Source organism: Ailuropoda melanoleuca, chromosome 2, assembly GCF_002007445.2.
Source record: "Ailuropoda melanoleuca isolate Jingjing chromosome 2, ASM200744v2, whole genome shotgun sequence".
Taxonomy (NCBI): domain Eukaryota; kingdom Metazoa; phylum Chordata; class Mammalia; order Carnivora; family Ursidae; genus Ailuropoda; species Ailuropoda melanoleuca.
This window is the reverse complement of record NC_048219.1, coordinates 121,074,425-121,089,008: the sequence shown is the minus strand read 5'-3', so window position 1 is coordinate 121,089,008 and position 14,584 is coordinate 121,074,425. Positions and strand designations below refer to the sequence as shown.

Genomic DNA, 14,584 nt, shown 5'->3' with positions numbered 1-14,584 from the left:
TATCAGTTTTTGATTTGTGATTACCGTTCGGTTTCTATGTAAAATCTGCATACAGCAGTCTATATTAAGCTGATGCTTGCTTACTTTTGAACTCATTTACTTCTCTCCCCTCTATGTTTCAGATATTTGATATATTTTATATCCTTTTTTTAAAAAGGATTTTTATTTATTTTAAAGAGCATGCACACACAGGTGGGAGAGGAGGAGCAGAGGAAGAGGGAGAAGCAGACTTCTGCTAAACAGGGAGCTTGACGTGGGGCTTAATCCCAGGACCCTGAGATCATGACCTGAGCTGAAGGCAGATGCTTAACCAACTGAGCCACCCAGGTGACCCATATATCCTTTTATTTTGTGCTGCTCTTGACTTTTACAGATATACTTGTTTTTGTATTTTTTACTCTTATGGTTTTTGTTTTCCATTAATAGATTCTCCCTAACCTTTCTTACAGGGCTGGTTTAGTGGTTGTGATTTCGTTTAACTTTTGAGAAACACTCTCTCTCCTATTCTGAATGATGGTCTTGCTGGTTAGAGTATTCTGGCTGCAGGTTTTTCCCTTTATGCACTTTGGATATATCATGCACCTCCCTTCTGGCCTACAAAACTGCTGAAAATCAGCTGATGCTTAGCCCATTCCTTTGTATGTATCGTCTCAACGCTTGCAAATTTTCAAATTATCACTATTTTTTGCCATTTTAATTACGTGTCTTGGTGGAGAGCTCCTTGGGTTGAATTTGTTGGAGAAATCTCTCTGCCTCCTGAATCTGGATCTCTTTCCCTCCCTGGATTTTTTTATTTCTTCAGCTTTTATTTCTTCAAATACACTTTCTGCCCCCCTTTTTCTGGATATCCATATAATGCAAATATCATTAGGCTTGATGGTGTCACTGAGTTCTCTTAGGTCTATTCTCATTATGTGGTATTTGTCTCTCACCTGTTCAGCTTAAATGCTTTCCATCACTGGATCCTCCATGTCACAAATACATTCCTCTGCTTCCTGTAGCTTACTATTTATTCCATCTATTGTATTTTTAATTTCATGTATTGAGTTCTTCACCTATGGTATGTTTTTACCTCTCTTTCAAGTGTCTCATGGATTTCCTTCACCCTTAAGTCCAGTATGATCATTAAATTCTCATATCAGGCATATTATTTCAGTTTTGCTTAGATCTCCTGCTGTGACTTNTTCTGAAGTCCAGTATGATCATTAAATTCTCATATCAGGCATATTATTTCAGTTTTGCTTAGATCTCCTGCTGTGACTTTGTCCTATTCTTTCATTTGGGACATATTCCTCTGTCTCATTTTCTCTACCTCTATATTTCTGTGTGTTAGGAAAGTCAGCTACATTTTATGCTCTTGAAAGTAGCGGCTTTATGAAGAAGAGTTCCTATTGTGCCCTACAGTGCAGTGTCCCGTTCACCATAACCTGGCAATTCAGGGAAGTTTCCCATGTGTTACTTGCATCCTGCTATCGTGTCTGGGTCATTTGTTCTTTCAGTCCACATGTCTGCCCTGATTCTCTGCCTGTGGTGGGCTGTGCCTGCTCGATGTGGTGTGAGACCACGCCAGGCTGGCTCTGAGGGAGAAGAGCTACAAGAGGGTTTGAGGGCAGGGTGGCAGTGTTATCTAAATTTGTGCTGAGCTGCTGGTTCTAGGCGGAATCCCACAAAGCATGGTGGCCACCAGGGGCATGGTGTGTGGTGGTTGTGTGGTAGTTGTGGGCACCCAGTGTCTGAGCAGGCACTGGTGGGGCAGTGTGTGTGGGGGGTTAACAAAATTGTGCTGAGCCCAGTGTTGAGGTCAGCAGGCTTGATGGGGCGGGGGGGAGGAAGTACTCAGGAGAACTCATGGGTGGGGCACATGGACAGCAGGTTAGGTAGCAAGTATCTGTGCAGTGCCACCTCTGCCAAGTGGCTTTGTATTTATGTGTGGGGGGCAGGGGAGGAAAATGGCACCTGACAGCTTCTTTGTTCCTGGGTAAGTTCCCCAACATGCTCCAAAATCTGTATAAAAAATCCACCTTCTTGTTTGTCCCAGGCATTGTGCAAATTGTCACTTCAATGGTGCCTCTCTGCAAGCTGCTGTCTTTAAGTGTGGGGACCCAGCTATCACTTGCCTTCCCTGGCCCAGTGCTGAGTCGGCTGATTTTTAAAGCTCCACGTCTTGTTGGTTATACAAACTCATGGAATTTAGCCCCTCTGGTTTTCAAAGCCAGTCATTATGGGGATTCTTCTTCCCCATGTGGGCTCCCTGGTGCTTTCTCCTGTCTGTGCCTGCAGCTCCCTCTCCCCTGTAGGCAGCTCCTGACCTCTGCTTCTGCCTTCCCTAACCTCTCAGATGTGGCTTCTTCTCTACATTTAGTTGTGAAATTTGTTCTCCCAGTCTTCAGATTGCTCTAGTTTATTTACTGAGATTTGAGTGATACCTAGTTTTAAATGCAGGAGAGGGTGAGCCTAGAGTCCTCCTACTCTGCCATCTCTACTCAGTGATTAGGTCACTCTTAATGTAGCCTTCATTTTTCCTATACCTCCTTAATACATTAAATCCACTCTTATTTCCTTAGATGCCTCTCTATTAGTTTCAAATACTAATGGTTTTAATGCTGACTGCACATCTGAAGCACCCGGGAAACATTAAAAAATACTGACACCAGGCCTCATCAGACTAATAAAATCAGTCTGTGGGTGTGGGGACCAAATCCTCAGCATGTTTAAATGCCTTCCCAGGTAATTCAAATGTACAAATAGAGTTGAGGATGCAGTAATTCTCAACTGGGGACAGGCTTGTTGCAATAAATTTAGGACACTTTAATTTTTCAGATAAACATTCAGCCTCCACCCCCCCCAAATCTAGCAATGTCTTCAGATATTTTTGCCATGACCAGGGGTTGCTACTGGCATCTAGACAGTAGAGGCCAAAGATGCTGCTAAACATCATACAATGCACAGGACAGCTTCCACGACAATTAACAGCTTCAAAATGTCCACAGTGTAGAGGCAGCTAAATCCTGCTTTGGAGGATTCTGTAAGGATTATATTGATGTTACAAGTGACAGAAGTCCAAAAAAAAGAAATGAAAGTTTTACACTTGAAGCCAGAGAACTGCTGTTTGAAGTGTAATATCTATAATTGAATTTTTTAGATAGGTTTCAGTACATTTTCAAAGAAATTCAAAGTATGCAGAGTTCAATAGAATGAAATTCGAAGTTTATCTATGAAATGTGGCAGCAGTTATTAGGTAACCTGAAAGTTCTTTCAGTTTAAATTCTCCAACTTTTTGTATTTTTAATCACTAAACTTTTCGACAATGATCATAAATAGACAAAATAGAAATATTTATATGTGTATGTATGTGTATATACATACATAAAAAATATAGATTTGATTCTAGTGCTGGGTCTTAACATTAGCTGTGTAACCTAATGCATGCTCCTATGTTTCCCATTTTGTCTCCTATAAAATGAGGGATATAGGTCAGATGATCTGAATGATCCCTTTCCACAGTTAACTTCCATACAGTAATTCCTAAGTTCTTGTCAAAATACAAATTTCACAACAAAACCTATTTCTCAGTGACAGGTCGAAATTAATTTCAATAGTTCAACCTTATTTTAAAAGGTAGCAAATTTATGTTTAAGATGGATAATTCTATGTACGATTTCTTTATGCAGTCCTGAATAAGTGAATGAGAAAACACACCTATGTTTTATTATAGTACATTTTAATCTATTTTCTACTGTTTCTCAGAGTCCCTTGGGATTAGATTTCCCAAACCTCATCTTGCCATGACTTTTCATTAAAAATATTGTAATTGGCAATTACTGCTTCTCATGTTGTTTCTGGTTGTTAATGATATAGCCATTTTGGGAATAAGTATCCTTTTCAACCAGTAGATGGCACTTTAGAATTGTTAAAGCCAATGCTGACATTTCAAGGAAGCAGGGCTCATACCATGAGACAAGGTAGGGAATGCCTGAATAAACAACATGCGCAGTAGAAACAATGGAGTGCTGCAAGGCCAGGGACCAAATCTTTTTTTGTGGGAGCTGTCCTTTGCACTGTAGGATGTTTAATGGCTTCCCTGACCTCTACCTAGTAGATGCCTAAAGTACTACCCCTTTCACTCTGCCCCAAATTGTGACAAAAGTTATCTCCAGACATTCTCAGTGGTTCTGAATTGGGACAGTTTTGCCCCACAGGAAATTTAGCAAAACTATGCAAACAGATTTATAATTATACACAGTAAGGACAGATCTCTCTCACGCTGAGTGAAAAGCAGCCAGACATGAAAGTGAACACACTATATATGGTTTCATATAGCATAAAGCATCAAAACAGACAAACTAATTTATGCAGCAGAAAATCAGGACAGTGGTCACCCTTGGGAGGGACAGTGAAGGGAGAAGTGCCAGTAATGTTCTGTCTTGATGTGGGTGCTGCTTACATAGATGAAAATTTATTGAGCGCTTACATATGCAGAAAAGTACACCTATCATACCTCCTATTGCTTTGTAGTTTTCATAGCGAATGAAAACTTTGCAACCATTACTCTTTGAATCATTAAGCAACACTTAGCTACATGTTAACTAAGCAGAGTTTTAAATCAAGTTGTGAGCTAATCAACTTCAGGTGTTCCTTTTAAAAATAGTCACTTATTGAAAAATACAGGAAAAATCCGTTTCATTAATTCATCTGGTAGAAGTTACTTATTCTGAGATTCCTACTGGCAAAAGCCTCACAAATCTAAAATGATTCTTTTTAAGTTAAAAATGCTGTAAAAACAAGCTCTATCACAAATGAGGCATTTCTGTAAAGTATCATAGTTTCTCTTACTAAAATGGAGAAATATGATTTAGCAGCTGAGGTACTATTTTGTCAAAATAGCCTACATTTATCTGCCTAAATCTAGGAGTTAAGGATTCTTTTAGTATGCATAAGAATGAGATCTATATTCTTTTACATATAAAGATGCAGCATTATCCTTTTTCTTTTCCAGCATAACACTACTTCAAAGTCATACACTAACACTTAGCAAGCTTGAAGCTACACTGATCTAGAATTCTCGACTGCATTTTAAAAATGCTTAAAAATAAAAAACTACAGTATTCTTTTTAAAGAACTGTATTTTAAAAATATTGCAATGAAAAAACACAGATCCAAATGTGTGGTTTATTTTTAGAGAAAAATAAAACAGGATTTTCCAATAAAGGGATGAAATAACAATATGAGATCATGTCCTGGTTACATGTTAATTACCACATTCTATACAAGGTGGATATGATCAATATGTATTCAATGATAGTATGGATAAACATTTGAGATTTAAAAATCACATACCACTTGCCAATGCTGTAAATCCATAAATGTCGAAATACCTAGAAATAAGTAAATTTTAAAAACTGAAGCTTTTGTGAGTGTTTATAGATCAACTCAAATGGTACGTACAAATTGTACAGCCAATAAATCAACATTACTGTTAGTTTCCACCTAATTTCTTCATGATATGGCTGTCTGGTGTTGCATTAGTGAAGATACTTCCTACAACCACATGGGTACCCCAGAGCCTGTGACGAATCACTTTACAGCAGCCAAGATCATCCACAGAGAATCCTAAATGTCGATAGCGTTCATCTGTTTCAAAAAGAGTGTTGTTTGTATACGGTCCAAAAAACTGGAGGAAATAAAAGTCATATTCATTAGCAAGAAAGACAATGATGTAATAGTTTTTATGTAAATATCAACACATACCTATTTTAATACTTCAAATATTTAAAAAATCAAGAAATAAAAAGGGCAGTTTAGGTACTGCATGTGAGCAAGCACTTCCTCTTCATCCAATACCTGTGCTTCTGGAAATGTGAAACCAATAATCCTAGCGAATTACACGTTACCCAGAACCAATCACTTAACTCTACACAATCTTTAAAGTAAGTTTTTGATTTCCAGTCTACAAGTCAGTTGACTTTGAAGAGAAATAATATATATTCCTATCTTAAGACACAAAAAATTTCATTATTTTTTGTAACTGAAAGCTACACCCAAAATTTAAAACGTGACCGCAATAGTGGTTCTTATTTTCTTCAAAGTATAACGTCAGACACACAACTTCCTGGAAGTTAACATTTACAAATATTTCTTTTAACACCCATATTTTCTTAATTCTAAAAAGTTTTCTTCCTTAAACTATGATTGCTAATTTGTAACTACCAAGTTGATTAATGTAAAAGTATTTACTAGTGAGGATGTAAAATAATAAAGACAGATAGAAAAACTTAATTGTAAGTCCCTCAAAGGTTGTGAANGACGGAGGTCCCTCAAAAGTTGTGAATGGAACTGACTCATACTGGTACTTCCTTGGGTAAAGTTGTGAGGCTTAAAAACTGTCTTAAATAATGGTAACTTTGGTANCCCTCAAAGGTTGTGAATGGAACTGACTCATACTGGTACTTCCTTGGGTAAAGTTGTGAGGCTTAAAAACTGTCTTAAATAATGGTAACTTTGGTAGAAATAGATCATTTAACAATTTTATAATAAAAAAATTCCTACTTCAAGTTAATCTGATTTTCAAAATGTAATACTTACTGCCAAACCAGATGATGGGTCAATAAAGTCAGCCCAATAGCCTTCAGCTCGAAGAGCATAGCAAATTTCTTTAGCACCATTAATGAACTGCAGAGAAAAAGACAAAAATAATATGCTGAAGATAACATTCTTAGATTGAAAAATAAAATTTTAAAAATCCTTTGCTTCAGATAGAGAACTTAATAAGATTAATAAGAAAATACAACTAATGATAAATTAGATATAAAGTCATAAAGATTATTTTTGCCAGTCCAAAAAATTAATGGGTCATTCAACACTTTCATTTCCTTCAGAAAGTCTAAACTGTGTATTTTTTCTTCTAAATTACTTCCTATTTTAGGAACAATTTCTAATAAGTTCTGTGCTATTAACTTCCAAATTTGCCACAAATTAGAAAATCTAGTTACTATTTTTGTATTATAAAAATAAGGTAAGAAAGGGAAAATATTCATAATGAAAATATATGAACCACTCATTTGAATGTTGTTTAAAAACATATTTGTGTTAACAAAGACATCTATCCATGATACATAATTTTCACTATATACTCTCTGTATTTTTTGTACAGTATATAATTATTACAGACAATGTATGTGTATCACCTATTCAAAATCTTGTTCTCACCATCCTACTTGGTAATTCCTATAATGTTTTTACTAGCCTTATCATAAGTCTAAGCAGTGAAAAAGACAGTAACAAATATTAGGACCAGATTAGTGTGTTTAAAAAAAAAAAAAAAAGGACAAACCATAAATGTTTAAAAAAAGGACACAGATCTACTTCTGGCCATAAAAGAACAACAGCTATCAAACTTGCCATCTGCTAAAAGCTATAAAACTGACTAAAATATGAGGCAATGGCTTTAAATCCTGAACAATAGTCAGACAAGACTGTAATCTTGGAGAGAAGGGCAACAAACTAGGTGATCCCCATATTTGTTCCAGCTCTCTGTCTGGAACAGTGTTTGTCACAGGGCAAAGGAGAAAATTTCAAGCAAAGTGATGGTCACAAAGCTAAGGAGGTTTGCAAGAGTTCTGCTGAAGCATCTGGAAGAGAGATGCATAAATGGGGTTCCCAAGTAGAATGCAGAGTAATTCACCCTGGTTCAGTAGCCAAGGATGGAGCTGTGCACTCCCAAGGCAAGATTCCTTCAGGAATCGGCCTTGCAGAGAGTGCCAACTGGTGTCTGGGAGCTCCATGATATTACCAGAGGTTGGTGCAGCGCTAGGTAATGGATTTCTGGCCCACAGAGAGTGCTAAGACCTCACTGAGCACGTCTGGCATTTAGCTGAAATCCCCAAAAGTTTAAGCCTGAGGAAGATGGGCCATATCCTAAAATAAGAGGTTAGCAACTTGCAGCCTAAAGGCCAAATCCAGCTGGGTGCCTCTATGTGTAAATACAGTTTCACTGGAATATATCCATGTCTGTTCATTTATATATTGTCTATGGTTGCTTTAACAATATGAGGGTAGAGTTGAGTAGTTGAGACCCTATAACCTGTAAAACCTAAAAATTTACTATGTGGCTCTTTAGCAGAAATCAGCAAACTTTTTCTGTATAGAGGAAACAACTTAAGCTAACTTACTTTCTCCCAGCACTTTCTTATAAAATAATAAAAAAGATACAGATAAAGAACACAATATTATCTTCATACTTAATATTTGTTGCCTTTCATTAACCCTCAATTCTTAAACAGGAAACCAACTGAATATGGTCTAGAAAAGTTATTAGAAAACATATCAATTTGATGAGCAGAAACAAAACTACACAAAACTACAAGGAGAACAGAACAATAGAAATGTTGGTTAAAGTTAACTAAAAGAATCCCAAATTATCACAAAAAGAACCAGTTCAAGTACTTAAGATTTCTGCTCATCAACAGCAAACACTGACATCTGGTGGAAAAAAACTACAATAGACTTAAACTACAGAACATAAAATATCTACTGAGGGTAAACTACAGATGGTTCTAAAATAATCACTAACATATCTAATAGAGAAAAATCTTTTTTCCATAGGAAAAAAAATAGCTTTGGTCACTATAAAATTAGAAACAATATGACATTTCAAAGTCCTGAAATTGGTTATAAAAAACACAATTATACTGGGGTCAGTCTTTAACTCACAGTGACTACATGATAGCAATGGTAAGTATACATTAGGTAAATACTGCCTTAATAGGTAAATAGAAAATGTTTGAGTTACTGCCTAAATTTCAACTCTCTAAATTCAGATCTCTTTAAAATCAGACGGTTCTTATGCTTCTCTGTAACTTCCTTATTAACTGGCATGTAACTTGCTCATAATCATGACTACATGAAATTTATTAGCAAAGTTATATGTGGGACATTTTAGTATGAAGTCATTATCCTAAAAGATTCTGTTCAGTATATAAATTATAATTTACAAATGAAAAGAACCATATATCTGATCTTAAAGACAATATAAAAAAAATTGCTAACATCTTACATGGAAATTATTAAAGGGCATTTTTTCAATTATACTTACAGTGCCCAAGTAAGCTAATCTTGACCTGTCACACAGGCAAAGAATATTTTCCTATCTTGTAGAAACTCATATAACCCAAAATCAAACTCTTAAAGACAATTACATGTTTATGTATTATATATTTATACGTATTTTTAAATAGAAGACTTTAAGTTACCACTTCACATTTCTCAGGTTGGTGAAATGGAAAGAAATGCTAATAATATCCAGGGTAAGCTATGGTGACAACATATATACTAGGGCAATCTAGGCAGCATCCAACAAATCTTAAAATGAATAGAACACCCTGGATTCAGCAATTTCCTATTTAGGAATCTACAGATAAAAGTACGTGCATAAAAATATATGCACATATATATTCACTGCTTATAATAGCAAAAGTTTGATTTTCAACTTATAAATTACTAAGGGAATTTTAAAAATTATAGTTTGCTCATGAAATATAATACTATGCAGATTTTACATAGTATGAAATCTATGTGTAATGCTATGGAAAGGTGTCAAAACATTTTCTAGTAAAAAGCAAAGGACAGGAAAAAATGTGGGTATATAATACATTACTGTGTACACTATTATGGTTTATTCCTTGAAGACTGGAGTAATTTTCACTTTTTACTTAATTTGTTTTAAAGAGAGAAAGTGATGGGTATGAACAGTTAATTTTACATTTTTGCCATTTTTACTATATTTCCCAATTTTCTTAAAACACAAATATAAAAAAAATGAAGTACTGGACAGAACCTAAGTTTTTCAAAGATACGAAAACAAAAACAAAAAATGATGGCATTTTTATTCTCAGAAAAGATTTAAAGGTCCTTTAGTACTGAAATACATTACATCAGCAGAGAATAAATGCTAAAAAGACACCCATCATTTTAAAATGTTGGTTCACTGTTATTTAAATATCATAAAATTTAAACTGTCAGCAATGCAAAGAATTACCTTTTCTAAAAGCATTTCTCTTTCATTTTCTACCTCTTCACTCCAAACAGTCATATCATTCTTAGTTTTCTGTGTTATAGTCAGAATCATTAGTTTGTTGGTAGCTCCTTCTGGAAACAGTGATGCAAAATCTTTATAAAGAAAAAAAATTCCAGGGAGAAAATAAGTTTTTTTTTTTTTCCTTTTAAAGAAGCAATATATAAAAGAACTTCTTTAGAAAAATGATGACTAAGTTAAATTATTGTAGCACCATGTTAGGTTGATAAATGCACACTATTTTTGAAAAAGAATTTGAAGTGAACTTTTGGTTAACATCTGCTGTTATTGAACTGAAATATTACTGTCAACAATTCTGAAGAGCAAGTAAAGTTACTTGTTATTGGTCTTGTAATTTCCAAAAAAGTTTATTAAAATTTTAATACTAATACATACAGTACTTTATATATTAGTTCATGAAATTATAAGTATAATAATCACCCAGAAGCAGAAGGATTTCAGGGAAAAAGTTACTGAAAAGTCTACAGCTGTCAGGGGACATCTGAAAGACCTCACCTTGGCCCTGTAATCTTTTCTGACCAGACATATTAAAATATTAAGTGACAAAGTATTGCAATTCCTATGGACTCCATTATTTAACATATTAGAAAATTACTGACATTATCTAATACAGATTAGTGTAAATATATGAAGCACACTATACCTCTTCGAAGCAATTCTGGACATGTCTGGATTGCACACTCTACTTTGGCATTTTCAAAGTAAGTTTCTGCACTGCTGATTTCTTGTTCAACAGGTGCATTACTACCCTAAGAAGAGTAAGACACATAAATAAAGCTGGAGTTCAAATACAATATCTAATCTGTTATAAACTTGTATTCCCTGAAAGTTTTTAAAAATAATTAACTGGTGGTGGGGTAATAAAAAGATTTAAAAACTTCAAAACATATAAATATACTAATATTCTAAGACTTGATATGAGCAGAAGTTGGCTAAGAAACTAAAATGCCATGACAATTCTTAAAATGTTACCTTCTCTGATATTTTGAGATCTACTTCTACTTTCTTTTGTTCTGTAATCTGTAAAATGGGGATAATCGGACTAATTTACAAAATAACATCCTTAAATATATAGCCTCTCCTACAGGACGAGTTTAGAGGCTTCTATTCAACTGAAAATTGTAGGGCACCTACTATACATCAGACACTATGACAAGAGCAGCCCCCAATGGTAAAAAATCCAGCCCGCACTCTTAGGTTTAAAAGAACAAGCAGAAGAAAAATAGATGGAGTAAATGTAATCCAATATGAAAAGTGCTACAGAGTTACAAAGGAAGTATTCTGGCTGTATAGATGGGGAAAATCAGGAAAAGGTTGAAATCATATTTGAGCTACATGTGAATTAATGTGTATGTTTGGTAAGTTTAAAGAATAGGTAGAAAGGAGGTTAGAAACTCAGGAGGAAAAACAGTCCAGCAAGAAATACAAACAGTGCAAGCGTATGCAATGGTCAAAGAGAATGGTACAATTAAAAAAAAAAAACAAAAAAACAAAAAGGTATGGTGTGATTTGAGTGCAGAGGGAGTAGAGTAGCAGGAAGTGAAGTGGTAAAGATAAGGGATCAAAATTGTGGAAAGTCATTAAGTCATTTAGGCCGCATTAAGAAATTTTGACTTTAGTCTATAAACAATTAAGAATAGCAAGACCAGATATAAAAAGCTAATGCTAGTATTACTGTGCATGTCATAGACCAGTAACAACCAATATTTACTGATCACCTTGTACTTAAGTGTTTTATGTACATTTCACATTTAATCCTCATAGCAACTCTGTGGGCTAGATATTATCCCCATTTTACATATAAAGAAACAGAGGCTCAGGAATATTAAGTAGCTTTCTCAAGTAAAATTAAGTAAAAGGCAGAGTTAACCTTTGAAGCAAGATTTATCCTAGCTTCACAGTCCATCTCACTATAATGCCTCTAAGAACTGAGGAGAGGTAAGAGGCCTTGAACTCTGGCTTTATTAGTGGGAAGTGAAAGGACACAATTTAAAAATTACTTCAGAGGTAGAAGCAATGCAATTTTGTCATGCTGTATGCGGATATGATGGAGAGAGGAGTGGAAGTTTGGCAGTATAATTTTTGTCTTGGGACAGTGGGAGAATGACTAAGTCACTAATCATATTGAGTAAGGACAGGTTTTGAGGCATGGGGGGGTGGGGAACCTAAGACATTCAGATAATGATGTTTGGTAGGCAGACAGAAATATAGAAATGTCAGAAACAGAAAAAGTTAGGAAGCCAAGGAATTAAGTGAGCAGGGAGTAATTCAAATAAGATGGACAGAAACACATGGGAAATAACATAATTGGCAGACAAAAGAGACANGTCAAAAAATTAAGTAAAAGGCAGAGTTAACCTTTGAAGCAAGATTTATCCTAGCTTCACAGTCCATCTCACTATAATGCCTCTAAGAACTGAGGAGAGGTAAGAGGCCTTGAACTCTGGCTTTATTAGTGGGAAGTGAAAGGACACAATTTAAAAATTACTTCAGAGGTAGAAGCAATGCAATTTTGTCATGCTGTATGCGGATATGATGGAGAGAGGAGTGGAAGTTTGGCAGTATAATTTTTGTCTTGGGACAGTGGGAGAATGACTAAGTCACTAATCATATTGAGTAAGGACAGGTTTTGAGGCATGGGGGGGTGGGGAACCTAAGACATTCAGATAATGATGTTTGGTAGGCAGACAGAAATATAGAAATGTCAGAAACAGAAAAAGTTAGGAAGCCAAGGAATTAAGTGAGCAGGGAGTAATTCAAATAAGATGGACAGAAACACATGGGAAATAACATAATTGGCAGACAAAAGAGACAAGAAGACAGAGAAGGAATTATCGGAGATAAAATGTCAGGGGAGGTCAACTGTCTCCAAATGTTAGGTTACCTGATATAAACCATAACAACTGTGAGGGACTGCTGCTGTAAATATTATGGCTTTCATCAAAAAATCAGCCTGAGACTATGTAGAAATTCAGAAAATGGTACAGATTAGGGGGTTTGATAGAAACTCTGAATTGCAGGTAACTTTCCATTTAGGTGAGAAACACCAGTTTATTTGTTTTTAATTTCCCTTTATTTTTATTCATTTGAGAGAGAAATCTGAGCCACCCAGGTGCACCCCCCCATCTCAGACATTTTCTAAAAAAAAAAAAAAAAAAAAANGACATTTTCTAAAAAAAAAAAAAAGATAGATATCTATCTGAAGAATTTCAGAGATCTCAAAATTTTCTTAAGTTTTAAATACCTAGGAGTATAAAACTAGTTGGAATTCATTCCACATAAAATTATTACTGTTTACAAGTGAAACCAATCTAACTTTTTAGTAATACAGAAGTTATATTTGAAATAAGCAGTTATTAAACAATGTATTTTTGAATAATTATTTACCTATAAGAGATTGTAATCTAAAGTTAAAAAAAAGGGGGGGGGCACCTGGGTGACTCGGTTGGTTGGGCATCTGCCTTTGGCTCAGGTCATGATCTCAGGGTCCTAGGATGGAGCCCCGAGTCAGGCTCTGCTTGGTGGGGAGTCTGCTTCTCCCTCTCCCTCTGTGTGCTCACGTGCATGCATGCTCGTGCTCTCTCTCTCTCTCTCTCCAATAAATAAAATCTTAAAAAGTAAAAAAAAAAAAAAAAAAAAAAAAAAAGAGGCACCTGGGTGGCTCAGTTGATTAAGCATCTGCCCTCTGCTCAGGTCATGGTCCTGGGGTCCTGGGACTGAGCCCCACATCAGGATCCCTGCTCCCCCCACCCCAGCTCCTCTTCCTGGGCTCTCTAATAAATGAACAAAATCTTAAAAAAAAAAAATTATATAGCAAACATGTATAGAACAATGCCAAGTTTTTAAAAGCTATATATGTTGTTTTTGAATATGCTGGAATTAAGATTTTTAAAAACTTTTTAAAATAATGTTCACAATGATAAGAAACTAATATAGTATTAATAATCAGAAAAACAGAATAAATGATATTAACAATTTACCTGAAATTCATTCACATACTGTGCCATCACAAACTCGTGTCTTTCACTTGATAAAGGTTCTGCGAGAACATCAGGTAAAGTTTTATGAACGTGGCTTTTCTTCTGTGATGTGGTCCCACTGAGATGACAATCAAAACCTATGTTCCCAGGAAGCTGGAATCTCTGATCCTGAGGTCCAAATGGTCCCATAGTTTCATCAGGCCATACTGTTCGAGAACCTGAAGAGGAACAACAAAATGAATTCATTTTTTCCAACAGTCAAGTGCACTGGTGGATTGAACGAATATTCTAATTAGGTATTTTTTACAAAATCAATAGGTCTTTGAAATTTACTTTCCTGTGTGAATATAGTTTTATGTCATTAAAAAAAAAAACCCACCAGTTTTTGGCTCATAGGCAAGTCCGTTATAAGGAGAAGGATATAATAAAGTACAGTAATCCATACTGTATATGGATTTAATGACATTAAATGTCATTTATGAAACTATGTAGAAATTCAGAAAATGGTACAGAT

The 14,584-nt window shown here is 35.3% G+C and overlaps 1 protein-coding gene across 1 annotated transcript; it reads right to left on the bottom strand.

Moving 5' to 3' along the window:
* Positions 1–5,155: 5,155 nt before the first annotated feature.
* LOC100480635 (metabolism of cobalamin associated D) lies at positions 5,156–14,362 on the bottom strand. The gene is made up of 5 exons (XM_011236160.3): positions 14,071–14,362; positions 10,734–10,839; positions 10,034–10,164; positions 6,583–6,669; positions 5,156–5,671 (listed from the first exon to the last, which is right to left on the bottom strand). The coding sequence occupies exons 1-5, from the start codon at positions 14,314–14,316 to the stop codon at positions 5,477–5,479; spliced, it is 765 nt and encodes a 254-aa protein (XP_011234462.2). The 5' UTR covers positions 14,317–14,362; the 3' UTR covers positions 5,156–5,476.
* Positions 14,363–14,584: the final 222 nt, after the last annotated feature.

Coding starts and splice junctions, on each gene's coding strand:
- LOC100480635 (XM_011236160.3), bottom strand. CDS start 14,316: ATGAATTCATTTTGTTGTTCCTCTTCAGGTTCTCGAACAGTATGGCCT. Junction 10,840..14,070: donor AGTATGTGAATGAATTTCAG/GTAAATTGTTAA, acceptor TACTCTTCTTAG/GGTAGTAATGCACCTGTTGA. Junction 5,672..6,582: donor ACCCATCATCTGGTTTGGCA/GTAAGTATTACA, acceptor TATTTCCTCCAG/TTTTTTGGACCGTATACAAA.